Here is a 19988-nt window from a genome sequence, read left to right on the forward strand (position 1 = left end):
GTGTTTTGATTGTTGATAACATTTGACATTGGCTGTATGGTGTTGGAAAAAGATAAAACTGCAAGAATTAAAAATATTATAATAAAAGATGTGAACTGTGGTATGTGTTCCAATGAGACAACTCTCTATCCAAGTCACAGTTTGTAAAAGTGAACTATTATAGGTCAAAGTACAGTCTTCATTATAGAGCCTTGGCTCTCTCACAATAGATAGCAAGCTATAAAGGCCCCCCCCCCCCAAAAAAAAGCACATTTGCAGACAAAGAATATCAAATGCTTTCAGTTTCACTAAATCTTTGCACTCATAAAAAAAACAGTCTGTAGTTCCTTTTTTACTTTTGGATCAAAATAAGTTCCCCTTTTCAAAATAAAACATATTCAATAGCTGCTAAAATATCTTGTTATCAATTTAGAATATGTGGTGTGAGTGCAAATGAGACAAATCTCCCACCAAATAACAATCTAAAAGTAAACGTTCACATATATTGACCATGTTGACCTTTTTTCAGAATGGGAGACTGATGAAGAAGAAAATGAAGACAGTCAGGATGTTACCTTGGTGACCAGTGATGATGATGGTGAAGGGGAGAACTGCCCAATTTGTCTGAACAAGTTTCGTGACCAGGATATTGGGACACCTGAATCATGTGACCATTGCTTTTGCTTAGAGTGTATACAGGAATGGTCAAATGTATGTTAAATCTAAAAAAAACTTGTATTATAAGTTGTATAAAAATAAACAGATGTGGTATGATTGCCAGTGAGACAATATTCCGCCAATAGGTTCCAATGAAATGAATGTAAGCAGTTAAAATGCAACCGTACTGCCTTCAAAAATAATAAAATTACATACCATATAGTAAGCTATAAAAGATCTCGACATGAACTATGTAAAACAATTCAAATAAGAAAAGTCACAAAAAGGTTCCAATGAAATGAATGTAAGCAGTTAAAAGGCAACTGTACATGTACTGCCTTCAAAAATAATAAAATTACATACCATATAGTAAGTTATAAAAGATCTCGACATGAATAATGTAAAACAATTCAAATAAGAAAAGTCACACCTTAACCAACATTAATTACAATAAAACAAATATTCCTGAAGCTAATATGATGACATGAACCCACAACAACCACTGAACTACAGGTTTTGGACTTGGACAGTTAACATCCCTTTATACATAAATATATATAAACATTCAATAATGTAATACAAGAGAATTTAAAAAATGCAATTATTTATATATCAATGAATCAAACTAGATAAAAAAATATATATATGGAATATTCAATCTATGAAATTAGCAATTGAAATTTGTCCAAAGGGCAAGATATTTTATGTGTCATGATGAAATTTATTTGTAACAGATTATGGTTCAATCAATGTATGGAAGTTTACATACAACATTAATTTTGCAAATTATTGAAATATGGTAAAGTTGGAGACTATTTTTTCTTTGTAGAATGTTAATACATGTCCAGTGGATAGACAAGTTTTCCATTTGATTTTAGCAAAACATGCCTATGGAGACAAAGTCTATGAGAAGGTAAGATGGGTTTAGAATAGAGCTAGAAATACATTTTGATCTTCACAAACAGGGCACCACCAATCAAATTTTACTAAAAGTGCATTCTAATGCCCATTACAATTAAATCTGGAAAAGCCCTAACAACAGACAAATATAAGGAGTTTACAAGTAATAAGGGCCAAATTAATTAATTGGCTAAAGATCCACATGTACCTGTTGCGTTTGCTGGAGTCTGTCTTTAACAAATAATTTCAGCCATGTAACATTATAAGTTAAAGTCAGAAAACTGGGCATGGATACTCATCACTTATTTCAATGTGTTGTTTAAACAGAAGGAAACTGTACATTGAAAGTCATGGTCAAAAACTTAAAAATTTTAACAAATTTAGCAACACAAATGCATGTATAAGGCACACAAGTACACAAGTAGCTTTCACTTTCCAATATCACTTGTAGAAGTCAGTCTAAAGGATGTTCTTAGGTGAATTTAAAAAATCACGAAACTAAAATTATATAATACTACATCATGAACATGTTGGAAGAGCACCAATTAATTAAACAAAATAAGCTTAAAAAAATTTGGGTCTCTAATCGAAAGAACAAAAATCAAGAATCTTCTTAAATTTTGGAAAATAGCCTTTTATGAGCTACTGAAGTCAATTATGAAAAGAAAATTGGGTGTCATGGGGCAAAATATTTTAACCTGTATTGATGGTGAAAAAAACTAAGGGAGTCATTATATTGAAATCTAAGTTGTATTTGATGATAAAACATAACATATATAAAGGTTGAGGATGAACACTGGTGTGGCCACTTTCATTTTTGACAAAAACCATCTGAAAAGTGACGTTTTGGCATATTTGATAGATTTTTTATAATTAAGCTTGAATCTGAGCTTTTTTATTGACTGAATCAGTCAAAATCTTTCATATACAAGAATTGAATCAATTGGAATAGACACTTATGTGTTTAAAAAGTGTCCAAAATCTTTCTTTAGATGAACCTAAAATTTGAGGCCAAAATGGGTCCTTACCGGACAGGCCTGGGGTAATGGTAATTTGTAATTGTAATGCATTGTAATATTACATTTTTTTTTATGTAATGCAAAGTAATTTGTAATGCACATTTTCTGCATTACAATTACATGTAATGTAATGATTACTTTTGTTAAAAATCAATGTAATGCCTCCATTACTGTACATTACTTTTCATTACAAATTTGTAAAATACATGAAATTGAGGAATATTGTAAAATAGATATAAAATATTCACAAAAACAAAAGAAAGTATTGAATAAAAGTATTATCAAAGTTAATTACTGTATTAAATAAATTGCATCAAACATTAACACACATTATTAAGGTAAAGAAATATGAAATTGTTAAAATCATCAAGTCTTAATCTTGGTTTCTGATATTTGTATAAAAAGATATTGGGAATATTTTGGTGTTTGGTGGTCTATGAAAAAATCTTCTAAATAAAATATTAAACAAAACTATATATATGGATGGAAAAAATATGAAGATGAAACTTTTGTATTCTATACACACCTTACATGTATTGCAATGAAAGATTGAATATGTTAATCAACATTTTTACACCAAACTGGTGTTTGGGTCCTGTCTGTCATTTCACCTAATTGATATCAAAATGTTTTTATTGCAATCAAATCTTCTCAACTGATGTTTGTCTTCACGAAGCCCTTAGGCATTTAACAAGATAATCCTTTAATGACACATTTATTATATCTCTTTGAAATCCCTTTATGATGTCTTAATGATTAAGTGATCAATGATAAAAACAAAATCATATGATAATTTATTTATTTTTCACCACTGAAGAAACCTAAAAGTGACTTTTTCAGTTTCATGCCTCCTACTACCTAGTACATGATTTTGACAATTACTAGTCAGAGCCACGTGAAGAAATGTCAATCAATCCACTGGAATACTTGAAGTCAAATTCAGTGCATTTTTCTTAAGCTAATACAGCTATATCAAGTATTTAGCCATTTCCTCCACATCAGCTCCTGTTGAAAGGCTTTTTAGTATTAATTGCCGGAAAGGTGTACAGACCTGATCATTGTTTTCTTAATGAAAGCATGTTTGAAACACTTATAATAATAAAGAGCAATGGACATGTTAATTAACCAGTATTTGAAGTCTATGGCCGTGTTCACATTGACCTAAATTCGGTGTTGTGTTAGTGTAACTCACACGTAAACTAAACACAATTGCGTTCCCATTGATAAAACTCAATGTTTACATGTAGTTTAAATCATGTTTTACCTACACACAGTCGATAGTCAATGTAGGCCTTGTGTAGGTTAAGTGTACACAAAACTAGTCATTTAGGACATTAGTTTTATCGTGTATATATTTAAGGAGGAAACTTTTTTTGAGTAAAATTGATATTTTTGATAATTATTAGTTATTAGTTGTCTAAATTTTACAGATTTTTTTTTTGTTAAAAAAAAATAACGTACTTTATTAACCCCTAATCAAAACTCAAAGCAGCATCATTGCCGAACCCATAAGGCAGCAACGAAATGATTTTCGGGGGGGGGGGGGGGCTATTATATTTGAGAATAAACATAAAGGCAAAAAGGGGGGGGGGGGGGGTGAGCTATGGATTTTGTTTTGAAAACAAAATGTTTCCAGTTTTTGGCCCTGAAAAAAAAAATGTTTGTTTCACCCTCAGCTGCCACTATATATAATGCTAAAATTGATTTCGAATTGTCACCAAAATTTGTCCTGAAAAAAATCAACAGCTCACGCACCCTCCCCCTCCACAAAAAATCAAGTAAATAGTTACTGCCTAAGTTCATTTGAATAGGTCTTCCCGAATCGACTTGACGTACACAGAAATATTCGCCACTGGTCTTTACTCAAAAAACGATTCACGCATAAATGCATGACTAAAAAAAGTGTGAGGTAAATGATATGTTTGTCTAGTATCTCAGATCCGTTAAATAACACGTAAAATAAATTAAAAAAACCGTTACCCTATTCCTTTACTAAATACTCCTTGGAGAAGAAATACCATTTGAAACGAACAGGAAAGATAAAAATGAAGTAATCCCTAATATCTCAATCCTTTTTTTCGGATGTAAGCACGCTGTTGCAGCTAAAGTTTTCTAATGCGTTATCGAGACATCACTAGTATATTCAAACTACTGCAAATTATAAAAATGGCTTTCATAAAGTAGCTACCACTTAACTTAAAAAAGGGGGAGGGTTATTTTTTTTTATCTGAGTCAGATTTTTTTCGCGCGTACGCTTTTATTCGATGCTGGTGATCAAATTCTTTTTTTTTTTCAATATTTAACACTATAATGTATGGGGAAACTCTTGATTCAGAATTTTTTTTTTTTATTCTGTATGACCATTTTTTTTTTTTATCAAATTGGGGATTGGAATATTTCCATTTTCACCCCCACCCCCCTTTTGAAGTCAAATGGTTGTTCCCTTACCGCTAGAAAAATTTTCCAAAAATTTTGAACAAATCTTATGTACAGGTAGCTAAACAAGGTGTATAGATGTGAACAAATGTAATGTGAAACCAGTGTACACTACACTAAACTAATTGTAAACATGTTTACTCTACATGTCGTTTGGTGTGAACACGGCCTATGTCTATAACACTGTATATATATGTAGTATTATGTACATATACATGTACCCCAGTAATAATTTCTTATAAAAATCTGTTTTTGAAATGTTTTAGTTTTTATATTGAAAAAGTAATGTGTAATGTAATGCATTACACTGGCAAAGTAATTGTAATGTAATGCATTACATGTGAGAAAAAATATAATTGTAATTGTAATGGAAGAATCACAAAGTAATTGTAATGTAATGCATTACATTGCAATGCAATGACCCCAGGCCTGTTACCGGACCTACTCCTTTACATTATAGTATGTGGTTTTTTTTCTCATTGAAGGCTATATAATATCACATAGTTTTTAGCTCACCTGGCATAGCCATGTGAGCTTATGCCATCACTTGGCCTCCATCGTCGTCCGTCCTCGTCGTCATCCGTCGTCGTCGTAAACTATTTCAAGAATCTTCTCCTCTGAAACTACCAGGCCAAATACTTCCAAACTTTAACTGAATGTTCCTTAGGGTATCTAGTTTATAAATTGTATCAGAAGTTTTGATCCATCAACAAACATGGTCGCCATGGCTAAAAATAGAACATAGGGGTCAAATGCAGTTTTTGGTTTATATCTCAAAAACGAAAGCATTTAGAGCAAATCTGACATGGGGTAAAAATATTCATTAGGTCAAGATCTATCAGCCCTGAAATTTTCAGATGAATCGAACAATCCATTGTTGGGTTGCTGCCATTTGATTGGTAATTTTAAGGAAATTTTGCAGTTTTGGTTTATTATCTTGAATATTATTGAAGATAAAGATAAACTGTAAACAGCAAAAATGTTCAGTAAAGTAAGATCTACAAAAAGTTAACATGACCAATATTGTCAATTGACCGCTTCAGGAGTTATTGCCCTTTAAAGACAAATTTGCTCTATTTGTTCATCAAACTTGCTTAAATTAAAAAATCTTCTCCTCTGAAACAACTGGGCCAAATACTCTCAAACGTTAAATGAATGTTCGTTGGGGTATCTACTTTCTAAATTGTATCCGAAGTTTTGATCCATCAACAAACATGGCCACTACGGCTAAAAATAGAACATAGGGGTCAAATGCAGTTTTTGGCTTATATCTCAAAAACTACAGCATTAAAAGCAAATTTGTCATGGTTGAAAATGTTCAATAGGTCATGATCTATCAGCCCTGAAATTTTCAGACGAATCTAACAATCTATTGTTGGGTTGCTGCCACTAAATTGGTAATTTTAAGGAAATTTTGCAGTTTTTGGTTATTATCTTGAATATTATTGAATATAAAGATAAACTGTAAACAGCAGAAATGTTTGGCAAAGTTAGATCTACAAATAATCAATATGATCAACATTTAAATGGCATTTTAAAGCAAAAATAATAATTGTGAAAGGTTTAAGCAAAACGTTTCAGGTGAGCGAATCAGGCTCTTGAGAGCCTCTTGTTTACATCCTCCTCCTTTGTGGTCAAATTCTCATTGGCAAAACTACATTATTTTTGATGATCTTTTATTTTTAGATTCCCGTAAAAGATAAGAAGATTGATGATGAGGAAGATGAGGACCCTACATATTGTGAGATTTGTGGTCGTTGTGATAGAGAAGACCGTCTGCTACTATGTGATGGATGTGATCAAGGGTACATAAATACTTAAAGTCAAACTATTGTATAAATTATAAAATATTTGATGGCCTTATTAACTTGTTCTCTCTGTATTGAAGACCCATTTGTGTTCTTCAGCTGTTATCTGCTCTTTGGTCGGGTTATTGTCTCATTGACACATTCCCTATTTCCATTCTCAATTTTATAAATTATCTCAATGTTTAAATTAATAGAGCTTTGTGGTGTTCGTCAATGATAAAGTTAATCAATGAAAACTAAGAACAACAAAATATCTAAATTTCTTAAAGAGTACTTCCCTTGTAGGGCATTATTTGATATACAAAAAAAAAAGGAAGTCCAACTATTTGTATCAATCTTTAAGTTTAAATATTTGATGAGTTCAAAAGATCAAATGATGCGTCCACAACTCCATTAGTTTATTTGCAAGGTCATCTGGTTACACACTTTTAAAAAATAAATGACTTGACTCAAACAAATTCTATAAAAAGAAATCCTGGTATTTTTATATTTAGAAACTAATGATATGCCTGTATGTTGTAGATACCATTGTGAATGTCTTAACCCTCCACTTCAAGAAATACCAGTAGAAGAATGGTTTTGTCCAGATTGTGCTCAAACTGAAACAGGTATGACACATAATAACATGTGTGTTGTTTTTCATTTTGTGACTGCCCCTTTCAAAGGGAGGGAGAAGGATGTGGTTGTTAATTGTAATTATCTTAATTAATGCATTAGAGTTACTGAGGAATGTTTAGAATTTGTTTTGAGAGATAAATGCTTCATCAAAAGATTCTTCAGTTCTTTGTCAAAAGACCACTTTCAAATGTGTGCACTGTCTCACAATGCCTTTGTTATTACGTCAAGTAAGAACTGATTATTCAATTACAACATTTACACCAATTGACCTCTGGTCATTCATAAAAAAAACCTCCAGATTTGTGTACATTAGACTTCTCCGGTAGAATAGAACACCCATTTGTTTTATTTGTGCTTTTTTGCAAATCGAGAAGGTGTCATTGTGGAGGAAAAGGTTACTAGAACATGTAGAACACTTTTAGATCTATCAGACACCTATAATTTTTTTTTAATAATTTGAACTTTAAAAAATTGTCAATTTTTTTCCATAGAACCGAATGACTTAATAATTTGATAAGCAGCTTAGCAGTGAAGTGTAGGAAAGTTTAAGCTCCATTCTGATATGTTTAACACATACTTACTGACCCTGCAATAATAAACTTTTAATAATGAGTGGGGTATGAAAAAGCACAGTGACTTGTGTATTCTTCTTTAATTAGGGTAAATATACAAGTCAGCCAGGGTTAGTTGTTTTTTAGCTCACCTGGCCCGAAGGGCCAAGTGAGCTTTTCCCATCACTTGGCGTCCGTCGTCCGTCGTCGTCGTCGTCGTCCGTCGTCGTTAACTTTTACAAAAATCTTCTTCTCTGAAACTACTGGGCCAAATCAAACCAAACTTGGCCACAATCATCATTGGGGTATCTAGTTTAAAAAATGTGTGGCATGACCTGGTCAACCAACCAAGATGGCCGCCACGGCTAAAAATAGAACATAGGGGTAAAATGCAGTTTTTGGCTTATAACTCAAAAACCAAAGCATTTAGAGCAAATCTGACATGGGGTAAATATGTTTATCAGGTCAAGATCTATCTGCCCTGAAATTTTCAGATGAATTGGTCAATCGGTTGTTGAGTTGCTGCCCCTGAATTGGTAATTTTGAAGAAATTTTGCTGTTTTAGGTTATTATCTTGAATATTATTATAGTTAGAGATAAACTGTATACAGCAATAATGTTCAGCAAAGTAAGATCTACAAATAAATCAACATGACCAAAATGGTCAGATGACCCGTTTAGGAGTTATTGCCCTTTATAGTCAATTTTTAACCATTTTTCGTTAATTAAAGTTATCTTTTACAAAAATCTTCTCCTCTGAAACTACTTGGCCAAATTAATCCAAACTTGGCCACAATCATCTTTGGGGTATCTAGTTTAAAAAATGTGTGGCGTGACCTGGTCAACCAACCAAGATGGCCGCCACGGCTAAAAATAGAACAAAGGGGTAAAATGCAGTTTTTGGCCTATAACTCAAAAACCAAAGCATTTTGAGGAAATCTTACAGGGATAAAAATGTTTATCAGGTCAAGATCTATCTGCCCTAAAATTTTCAGATGAATCGGTCAATTGGTTGTTGGGTTGCTGCCCCTGAATTGGTAATTTTGAGGAAATTTTGCTGTTTTTGGTTATTATCTTGAATATTATTATAGATAGAGATAAACTGTAAACAGCAATAATGTTCAGCAAAGTAAGATCTACAAATAAGTCAACATGACCAAAATGGTCAGTTGACCCGTTTAGGAGTTATTGCCCTTTATAGTCAATTTTTAACCATTTTTCGTAAATTAAAGTAATCTTTTACAAAAATCTTCTCCTCTGAAACTACTTGGCCAAATTAATCCAAACTTGGCCACAATCATCTTTGGGGTATCTAGTTTAAAAAATGTGTGGCGTGACCTGGTCAACCAACCAAGATGGCCGCCACCGCTAAAAATAGAACATAGGGGTAAAATGCAGTTTTTGGCTTATAACTCAAAAACCAAAGCATTTTGAGGAAATCTGACATGGGATAAAAATGTTTATCAGGTCAAGAACTATCTGCCCTGAAATTTTCAGATGAATCGGTCAATCGGTTGTTGGTTTGCTGCCCCTGAATTGGTAATTTTGAGGAAATTTTGCTGTTTTTGGTTATTATCTTGAATATTATTATAGATAGAGATAAATTGTAAACAGCAATAATGTTCAGCAAAGTAAGATCTACAAATAAGTACCCCTTTAGGAGTTATTGCCCTTTATAGTCAATCTTTAACCATTTTTCATAAATCTAAGTAATCTTTTACAAAATCTCCACTGAAACTACTAGGCCACAATCATCTTTGGGGTATCTAGTTTGAAAAATGTGTCCGATGACCTGGCCATTCAACCAAGATGGCCGCCACGGCTAAAAATAGAACATAGGGGTTAAATGCAGTTTTTTGCTTATAACTATGAAACCAAAGCATCTAGAGCAAATCTGACAAGAAGTTAAATTGTTTATCAAGTCAATATCTATCTGCCCTGAATTTTTCAGATGAATTGGACAACTGGTTGTTGGGTTGCTGCCCTCCAATTGGTAATTTTTAAAGAAATTTTGCCGTTTTTGGTTATCTTGAATACTATTATAGATAGCGATAAACTGTAAACAGCAATAATGTTCAACAAAGTAAGATCTACAAATAAGTCAACATGACCTAAATGGTCAATTGACCCCTTAAGGAGTTATTGCCCTTTATAGTCAATTTTTAACAATTTTCATTAATTTGGTAAATTTATGTAAATTTTTACCAAATATAGTTCTCTGTTACTAATGGGCAAAGTTCATGATAGATATAATTGTAAGAAGCAAAATCGTTCAGTAAAGTAAGAACTTCAAACACATCACCATCACCAAAATACAATTTTGTCATGAATCCATTTGTGTCCTTTGTTTAATATGCACATAGACCAAGGTGAGCGACACAGGCTCTTTAGAGCCTCTAGTTACTAAAAAAAATCCTACATTTCGATGTAAAAAAAAAATTTTGGTGTCATAAGTAGTGTGTAACTAGGGTGTAGCAGCCTGTATGGCAGACATGGTTTTCCCTGTACCAATAATTAAAAAAAAAACACACCATTGCCGTACGTGTCATTTTTATGATACCTTTCTGGAATAGGCACTTTGCCGTACCAATATTTAAGTGTCTGCTACACCACCGGTAAAAAATATTTAGATATAGTTTGCTGTTATATTATAAATCAATTCCTTATGTAAATACCTTTTAAGTGTACAAAAGAGTAGATCCCAAAGAATTTATTATGTTTGGTAAGTTTTGAATTGGTTTTAGTTTCTTGATTTTTGCATGCAATTTTACTTCCACAAATTATTTATATATTATATTATTATAATGTTTTAATTTGAATTTTTTATAATCTTTCTTTTAGTTTTAAAAGTTAAAAATAATTAAATATGTTTTTCATGACCCAAATTTACGGACATGTATATAGATTATGCAAATGGTTTATATGTCCTTGTCTAATACATGTACATGTATTTTAAGTTTGTTCAGTAAACAATGGTGTGGTGTTGTTTGTTATTATTTCCTTTGCTCATTTTCCTGCATTTAAAAAATAAAGCATTTCCTGGTCATTTGATTCCAAATATTTTCATTGAAATGTGCCTTCAACATGTTCTATATATAACAAAAGCATCAAATAAAGTAAATGTGCTATGAAGGACTTATTATTATACTTCACTCCCAAAACTTGCTTTGGTGTGGACCTTAAAACATGGCTAACTGTCTGGAGCTTGTCGTTAAAATTGTATTCTGCTTTTCTTCTACATTGGTAGTTTATTATCTGATGTTGAATTTTTGGTTGATGTGGACGTCTTGTATACTTAATTTCATGGTTCTGAGGCACTTTGCATATAACATTTATAAACCTAAAAGAAATTTCTATTTTATTGAAAACACAAAAACAAGTTCCTGTCAAATTATTATGAAACCTCGATAAACATGATAAAAAGCTGCCTAGATGGTGTGTGGGAAGTGTGCTATAAGGATTAAACCAAATACTTTTAAATTGGAAGATGTAAACAAAATAAGTAGGCTGAGTTAAACCTGTGTATAGGTAAATTTATTAATTGATAATATCCAATCAATTAGATATAATAATAATGTATGCAAGTTTAAAACTGCCTTTAGAGCCCTGGTGTAGTGGTTAGTGCATCAGACTACTAACATTATGGGTCATGGTTTGATCCCCTTTCCAGCAAGAAAATTACAGGGACTTAATTTTCAGCTCTCCCTTCACACTATTTCGGAGTATGGTCTCAAGAAACAAAGATAATCTGTCAGAAGGGGACGATAAATGGCTGGCCTGTGTTAAGAGAGAGCAATATCTTTTGCACATAAAAGACACCCTTCTAGAAAAGGAGCAGGCTCATGCCACTACAAGGCAGCGCTCACACCCACAAAGTGGAAAGGGATTGATATAAGTTGTAATAAATTGTTTCCCAATTGACTTTTAAAAAAAAATGTTTAAACTAAATCAGCCTTTTTATATTGTCTTCAGATGTCAATCTTAATTTCAATGCTTGAGCAAACTTTTATACAAACAAAGCAAGAAAGTCAACCAGACCTTTGTCTTGCTAGCATTATGAAAAGACCTATTAAGTTCAATTTTTTAAATTTTATTTATCTAGTTGAAATGGGGGAAAGTTTATACATTAAACTCTTCGCTGAAAATCCTTTCCATAATATTTTGTTTTGCTTGATAAGAATTTGTTAGACATCTTGATGAGAAAGATAAGCACCGATATAAAACCTATTGTCTTAAAATATTCCTAAGAAATTTAACTAACAGTAAAACATAACTGATATATTTTTAGAAGCAATTACTGTAAACGATGATGAGGAAATAGCAGAGCTGATTTCTGAAAATACTGATGATCTTCCACCTCTGCGACCACAAAGAAGACAGATTGCTAGAACAAGAGCCTCAGAAAGAGTACGGGAGCAGATTATTGAAATAAGATTACAGAGAGCTGATAGTACTGCAAGATCAACAAGACAGAGGGCTATTATATCGTCAGATGAAGAAGAGGGTAGTGACAGGATGGAAGAGACTAGCCAGGTATAGTTAGAGTTCCAGTTCGAGAGAGTATTTCTTGACAGTAGCTTATTGTGTTTTCTTTATTACTGAATCATGTATACATTGAGTGGGTCTTAGTAAACCAGGAATTCAAATGTTAAACAAAATACAATTCTAACTCAACATTCCTTGTAACATTTATTTTGATTGTATAAACATCACCAATTTTGATGCAATCAATTCACAATTGATGCTATGAAAATGTACAAGCAAACCCATACAAGGTTTTGCAGATGAAGAATATATGATTTGATGTTGTTTTCTGTCAGTTTTAAAAGAAAGGATATATTAAACAATTTTGTTTTTTAAGCTCAGAAGGCATCAATTTGTGATTTTATGAGGTCAGAGCTTAAAATTCAATTCAGTAATCTTAAGTTATGGTGAATTTGTCAACCTGTATTTGGTATTCCTGAAATACAACTTCTCCTCAATCGATGGAATTGGTACTACTAAAAGATATAAAATCAACAACATTTCAGAACTGACCAAATAGGAGTAGTTAGGAGTAGCTTAAATGCAAAAAAATGTAGTTTGAAAGTTTTTTGATTTGCGGCCTCAGAAGATATTTGAGCAAATTGTTCTGTTTCTTATAAACTTAGGCATCTCTGAAATGTTAAAAGGGTTGTGATGTCAGACTTCAAATTTTTAATCAGACAAAATGATAGACATATTCATTGTAAAATGTCCATTTCAGGCTACCACAAGTGCAGCTGTGCCTAGAAAAACACCAGTCAAAAGGAAGACCACAAAGAGGAAGAAAAGGGTAGTCAGAAAAAAAGCTAAATCAACCACAGGGAAGAAAAAGACTACAAAAAGAAAAGGAAAGAAGAGGCGAAAAAGAAGAAAAACTACTAGAAAGACAAGTAAAAGGAAACAGATTATCAAGAAACTAGTGGTAATATTGATGTTTGAATATTATGAAGTTTTTGGTGTGGAGATGGGTACTTACACATCTGTTTCAGGATTTTTTAACTTTCAGTACACCAACTAATTTTATTTATTTTCATGACGGATTTATATTTGAAACTAGTGATTTTTTTCATTAAAAAGTTAAAAAAATTAGATTGGCAATTTAAGTTTTAAGAATTAGTTGTAAGATAGACCAGAGCCTCTTTTCTTTATGAGTTTATACATCTTTGCAGATCCTGGACACTTTAATCTGACTCCTTGTGAAACAGCATATTTACAAAATTTAAAGCCTATGGTTCAAAATCCTTAACTTCTGCCTTTATTTAGCCAAAGATAATGTCTTTGGTGAACTTTTGTAGTGAACATGGTGAAACAAACATGTACAAAAACAGATCTTTGGAGAATAACCTATGCATACACATGTTTTTTTTCAACAAAGTTTTTACATGATTGAAAGGCAGCATCTTTTGCAACCGAATTCACTGTACATGGTATAACTCTGACATTTTTCTTTCAGGGTAAAATGGTGAATAGGGAAGTCAGGAAGGAAGCTATACCTACTACATCATTCAAGTCGAGAATTGCTAAAAATTTAGGGCTTTCAAAACCACCAACTGGTACTACCATTCCATTACAGAAGGCACCAGGAGAAAGGACTGTTGATTTGATGAAGAGCAATGTTGGCATTTCATCATTATCTGTCTTGGGTGATCGAAATGAATTAATTGGATTCACAGAGTAAGAATTAGTTATTTTTTTGGCAAAAAAGTGACAAGTACTCACTTTTTGACAGTAAATTAAATTTCAATTTTCTTGGAAAGTTATGTAAAGTACAGTTTTTCTTGGAGAATTTAACTTGGATGTGTATACACTCTGCATACAAAGATTTGTATTTTTGCAATTTCCTGTCCCTTTTCAATTAACTAGAATTTATATGTTGCTTGCACCGGTTCTCTTTCATGCCTTGTTTTCGACCTCAGTTTCAAACATAGAGCTGGTATACCAATGAGTATAATGCATGAAATTAAGGTGGAACCAAACACCTCGATTAAAAATTATTTGGTTTGTTTAATTTTCTTAATATTTGTCAAAATATTTACTTTGACCCTTTTTCAAAAATTTGAAAACTTTCAAAACTTGAACCACACACTTTTTTGGGGAAAAAAAAATCATTGAATTTATAGCACTCTATAAACAAACAATAATGTTTCCTTTTAAACAATAGAACATGATTAAAATATTCATCTGAATTCTACAGAGTTATCTCCCTGTAGTGTAATGTACCACTTTATACCAAATTTTTAAGATGGATCAATTGTTGAGCAAACAAACACATTAGAATCTTATCATTGAAAACACAACTTTTCTATTATGAATATGATTCACATGGGGATTTTTTTTACATAATACTTGCAAATACTAACATTTAATAGAGAAGAAATAAGAATATGTATTCAACATTTCTATCATTTAAGACAGAAACATCTAGTGGACAAAGGTGGAAAAGCAAAATTTCACATGAGTTGTGGTACAAATATGTGACGTACATGACGTAGGTGGAGAAATATTAATAAAAAAATCTTCGCTTCTTTTTTTCAGTGAACCTGACGAGCATCCTAGTACATCTGCTGCAAAACCTACCAAAAAGTCCCGATATTCTACTTTATCATTATTTTCACACAGACCAGTAGGAAAACCAGTCATAAAGTAAGGGTTATTCCATTAAAATGTATGGGGGAGGGTAGGAAGGGAAGTTTAATTACTGAATGTGGTTCGTTGTTTTATTTCATTATGCATCTATTACCATTATGCAAAATTATCTAAAAAATGGTTCTCGGTTGAAGGGATACGTTTAAAGTCCTTCCCTACCCTCCCACGTACATTTTAATCCCTAAGCTATTTATATTTCGTTATATAGGGAACACCCTGTCTCTGTATCCATAGGCATTGTAAATACACCACCTCCTTACTTGGTGAATGGATATCAATGAAACTTTACACAGTTCTAGCACACTACGTGAGGATGTGAAGAAAGCAATATAATCTAAGGCCGTGTTCACACCAAACGCCGTGTAGAGTAAACATGTTTACAATTAGTTTAGTGTAGTGTGCACTGGTTTCACATTACATTTGTTCACATCTATACACCTTGTTTAGCTACCTGTACATAAGATTTGTTCTCACTTGTAAACTATGTGTCATTTAAATGTTCATTACGTAGAACTGAATTCAAAATTTTGGGACATTTTTTCTAGCGGTAAGGGAACAACCATTTGACTTCAAAAGGGGGGGGGGGGGGGGAATGGAAATATTCCGATCCACAATTTGATACAAAAAAAAATGATTATACAGATGATAAAAATAATATTCTGAATCAAAGAGTTTCCCCATACATTATAGTGTTAAATATTAAAAAAAAAATGTATTTGATCACCAGCATCGAAAAAAAAAGGATTAAAAACGTACGCGCGAAAAAAAATTTTTACTCAGATAAAAAAAAATAACCCTCCCCCTTTTTAAGTTAAGTGGTTACTACTTTATGAAAGCCATTTTTATAATTTGCAGTAGTTTGAATATACTAGATATGTCTCGATTACGCACTATAAAACGTTAGCTGCAGCAGCCTGCTTACAGCCGAAAAAAAGGATTGAGTTATTAGGGATCTCTAAATTTTTATCTTTTCTGTTTGTTTCAAATGGTATTTCTTCTCCAAGGAGTATTTGGTAAAAGAATAGGGTAACGTTTTTTTTAATTTATTTTAAGTGTTATTTAACGGATCTGAGATACTAGACAAACATATCATTTACCCACACTGTTTTTAGTCATGCATTTATGCGTGAATCGTTGTTTGAGTAAAGATCAGTGGCAAATATTTCTATGTACGTCAAGTCGATTCGGGAAGACCTTTTCAAATGAATTAGGCAGCAACTATTTACTTCATTTTTTAGGGAGGGAAAAAGGGGGGATAGAGGGGCGTGGGCTATTGATTTTCCAGGACAAATTTTGGTGACAAGTCGAATCAATTTTAGCATTATATATATATAGTGGCAGCTGAGGGTGAAACAAACAATTTTTTTTTCAGGGCCAAAAACTGGAAACAATTTTTGTTTCCAAAACAAAATCCATAGCTCACCCAGACCCCCCCCCCCCCCTTGCCTTTATGTTTTATACTCAACTATAATAGCCCCACCCCCATGCCTTTATGTTTTATACTCAACTATAATAGCTCCCCCCCGAAAATCAATTGGTTCCTGCCTTATGGGTTCGACAATGATGCTGCTTTGAGTTTTAATCAGGGGTTAATAAAGAAACAAAAAAAATCTGTAAAATTTAGACAACAATTTCTGTAAAGAACTATACTAATAATTATCAAAAATATCAATTTTACTCAAAAATAGTTTCCTCCTTAAATATATACACGGTAAAACTAATGTCCTAAATGCCTAGTTTTGTGTACACTTAACCTACACAAGGCTTACATTGACTATCGACTGTGTGTAGATAAAACATGATTTAAACTACATGTAAACATTGAGTTTTATAAATGGGAACGCAATTGTGTTTAGTTTACGTGTGAGTTACACTAACACAACACCGAATTTAGGTCAATGTGAACACGGCCTAAGTCCTTAGAGGTTTTATGGGCTCTTCAACATTTCTATTTGGTTTTGGGTTTTCAGAGCATGACTGAAGAGACATTTAATTCAACTGTAAATTAGTTTCCAACTAAATGCAGGAGTTTATCCATATGGGTACTAAAAAGTTGTTAACCACAGATATTGGAAATAATATCATTTTAAAATTTATGTATCTTGTGTTTATAGGGTTGCATGTCTCATTGACTAATACCTCCATTTTTTACAAATATAACATACATTTTTACTTATTACAGGATAGACGAAACACCCAGTTCTAGCTCAGGAGCTGCAGGCTTTGACCTTTTAGGCGGTATCATGGATAACCAAGCCATGTTGAGGAAAGATAGCAAAGATGTTACTATAAATAGGGATGGTAAGGTTACATACAGTAAAATAAAATCAAGGTTTAAATGAAATAAGTTTAATTCAGGGCTGTTCCATTAAGAAGAATAGGTGGAGTAGGATGAGACTACAAAAATCTCCCACAACTGCTTGACAAACTTTCTTTAAAGAATGTTGCACACGTCAGGTGTGGTATTGTTCTCCATGACCTAAATGAAAGTACCATCTGCTTAGCCTTATGATAGGATTCAATATTCTATAAATAGGCCCTTGGTCAATTTTCAAATTCAAAACATTCACTGCACTCCAATTCTAAATACAGAATAAAAAAAAATCATACTCAAATTAACTCATTCGCCAAAGCTGGAAGATAAAAGACTGGATTATACTAGGACAGCATCAAGTTAGCCTTATGATAAATTAATTGTATAGTATCCTATGATGATAATGAAAAAAAGTTGCAACCTTACAATGCAAAAATGCTTTTTGTTGTACAGAAATTGATAAATTGACAGATGGGAGGGAAACAACATACCAACCAGCTGTAGATCACAGCTTAATAGGGCTCTTCACAGTTAGTTCGGCCATATTTGATAGGGGGCATATTTTCATAATGGAGGTAAAAATGGTGTTAAAAATACGGGAACACATCAATAAACAAAGCAGTTGCTTAGAAACATACATATGATTTCCCACACTTTCATACTATTTCTACCTCTTTCAAAAAAATTATGCTCCCTATCCAATATGGCCGAACTAACCGTGGAGAGCCCTAATATGATTTTTGTAAGAAATACTCTAGATACATTAGTATTTTGTTGGATAATAATTTTCATTGATTCAACCACCAAATTATATGTTCAACAAAGGTCAAATTTTCTATAGACTTGTGTACAAAACTCACGAAATAAAACACTATCAAAATATGATTTTTTATCTCAATCCTCTGAATTTGGTATTTAACAACACAAATGAATCAACATTAGTGAAAAAAAAACTGATTAAAGATTTATAGATACTGCCTTGCATGCGTAGTAAATTTTGTTTGGCTTAAAATTGCTTGGCTCAAAATTTGCTAAATGGCTTTTGGAGTCTTAAATAAAAAAAAAAATGCATGTTATACGGCAAAATATTTTACCTTGTATCATAGGAGTCTTAACATTCCAACTAAAAATCCCTAAACCTGACCCAAGTACTCCTTAAAAATAAAAAATTATACAATGAAACAGGAAATGTATAAAATTAAAGTAACATTTCTTTGTAGGATCATTAACCAAAAAGAAAGAAGTGGAAAAGAAACCAGTTAGGAGACCATCAGGTCCTCTGTTGTCGCCAAAATCTAAAATAGCGTTATATGACGATTTACCTCCCCTGGAAGATTCAGGTACATTTGATGATGTCATGTTTTCTGAAATCAATCAGAATTCAAGTTTACCGTTAGATTCGTCATCCACTGTATTAGATACGACTTCAACACTCGATTCATCTGTAACTAGTCAGGGCTCTATTGTTATGGATGTGAAAGTATTAGATACGACTTCAACGCTCGATTCATCTGTAACTAGTCAGGGCACCGTTGTTATTGATGTGAAAGTTTTAGACAATACAACTGACAGTGAGAGAGAAATGAAGGGAGATAATAATGTCAAGGAATTATGTCTCCTTGATGATAGCTTTGGTGAAACTCTGATGGGTAAGAATGGGGCCAGGCAGAAAAAAATTGCGACAACAAGCAGGACTGGATTTTAAAATAAGTTGTATCTAGAAAGTGGTTGCTAGAAATGCTTACCTGGTATTCAGTAGATATATGAAGATGTGGTATGACTGCCAGATGAGATAACTCTCCATCCAAGTCCCAAAATATAAAAGTAAACAATTATAGGTCAGAGTGCATTCTTCAACTCAGAGCATTGGCTCACACCGAACAGCAAGCTGAAAAAGGCCCTAAAATGACTAGTGTAAAACCATTTAAACCGGAAAACCAAAGGACTTGTTGATAAAAATAATTAATTGGTATTAAAAACCGGGTTGCTTAAAATGAATTTCTCGTATCAGGGACTGGGTAGCTCAAAATGGTCAACTGGTAATTAGGACTTTGTTTTTCAAAATGTTTAACAAGCAACAAGATTTTAAGTATTAATCAATCTGCTAGATATATTCAGGGATTTATTGCTGATCAATAAGAATTTACAACCGAGTCTTAAACATTATTTAACCATCAGTTTCAGGAAGAAGATTTAAGATAAACAGGGTTACTTTTTACTGTTTATAGGAGCATTTTGCTTCTAAATTTACAACATGCAAAAATCTCACTGTCGAATTAAATTTATTATAGAGGTCAAGACCGTTTATTTATAAGCCTGTTTAGTGAGCAAAACCTAACAATAAATTAATCAGTTATACAGTTATGAATACCAAAAAAAAATAACAGTGCTAAGAAATAATTTAATAAATTTCTAGTTTTGAACAAAATGTCATCAATGAACACATATAAGAGTTGTAGGTATACCATTAATTTATAAATGTTCAACAAATATAAAAAAAGAAGATGTGGTATGAATGAGACAACTATCCACAAAA

The 19988-nt window shown here is 32.5% G+C and overlaps 1 protein-coding gene across 2 annotated transcripts in view; it reads left to right on the forward strand.

Moving 5' to 3' along the window:
* The window catches only part of LOC134701575 (remodeling and spacing factor 1-like), a 35283-nt gene that overhangs the window by 5387 nt on the left and 9908 nt on the right, over positions 1-19988 (forward strand). The window contains exons 3-13 of one of the 2 annotated variants that reach the window (XM_063562706.1): positions 509-690; positions 1466-1549; positions 6678-6796; positions 7322-7407; positions 10652-10690; positions 12257-12501; positions 13214-13414; positions 13946-14166; positions 15028-15135; positions 17321-17439; positions 18673-18792. In XM_063562706.1, the coding sequence (XP_063418776.1) occupies positions 509-690; positions 1466-1549; positions 6678-6796; positions 7322-7407; positions 10652-10690; positions 12257-12501; positions 13214-13414; positions 13946-14166; positions 15028-15135; positions 17321-17439; positions 18673-18792 (1524 nt within the window). The remainder of the gene's footprint in view (positions 1-508; positions 691-1465; positions 1550-6677; positions 6797-7321; positions 7408-10651; positions 10691-12256; positions 12502-13213; positions 13415-13945; positions 14167-15027; positions 15136-17320; positions 17440-18672; positions 18793-19988) is intronic. The other variant, XM_063562707.1, reaches the window with a different exon arrangement.

This window comes from Mytilus trossulus, unplaced genomic scaffold, assembly GCF_036588685.1.
Source record: "Mytilus trossulus isolate FHL-02 unplaced genomic scaffold, PNRI_Mtr1.1.1.hap1 h1tg000247l__unscaffolded, whole genome shotgun sequence".
Lineage (NCBI taxonomy): Eukaryota > Metazoa > Mollusca > Bivalvia > Mytilida > Mytilidae > Mytilus > Mytilus trossulus.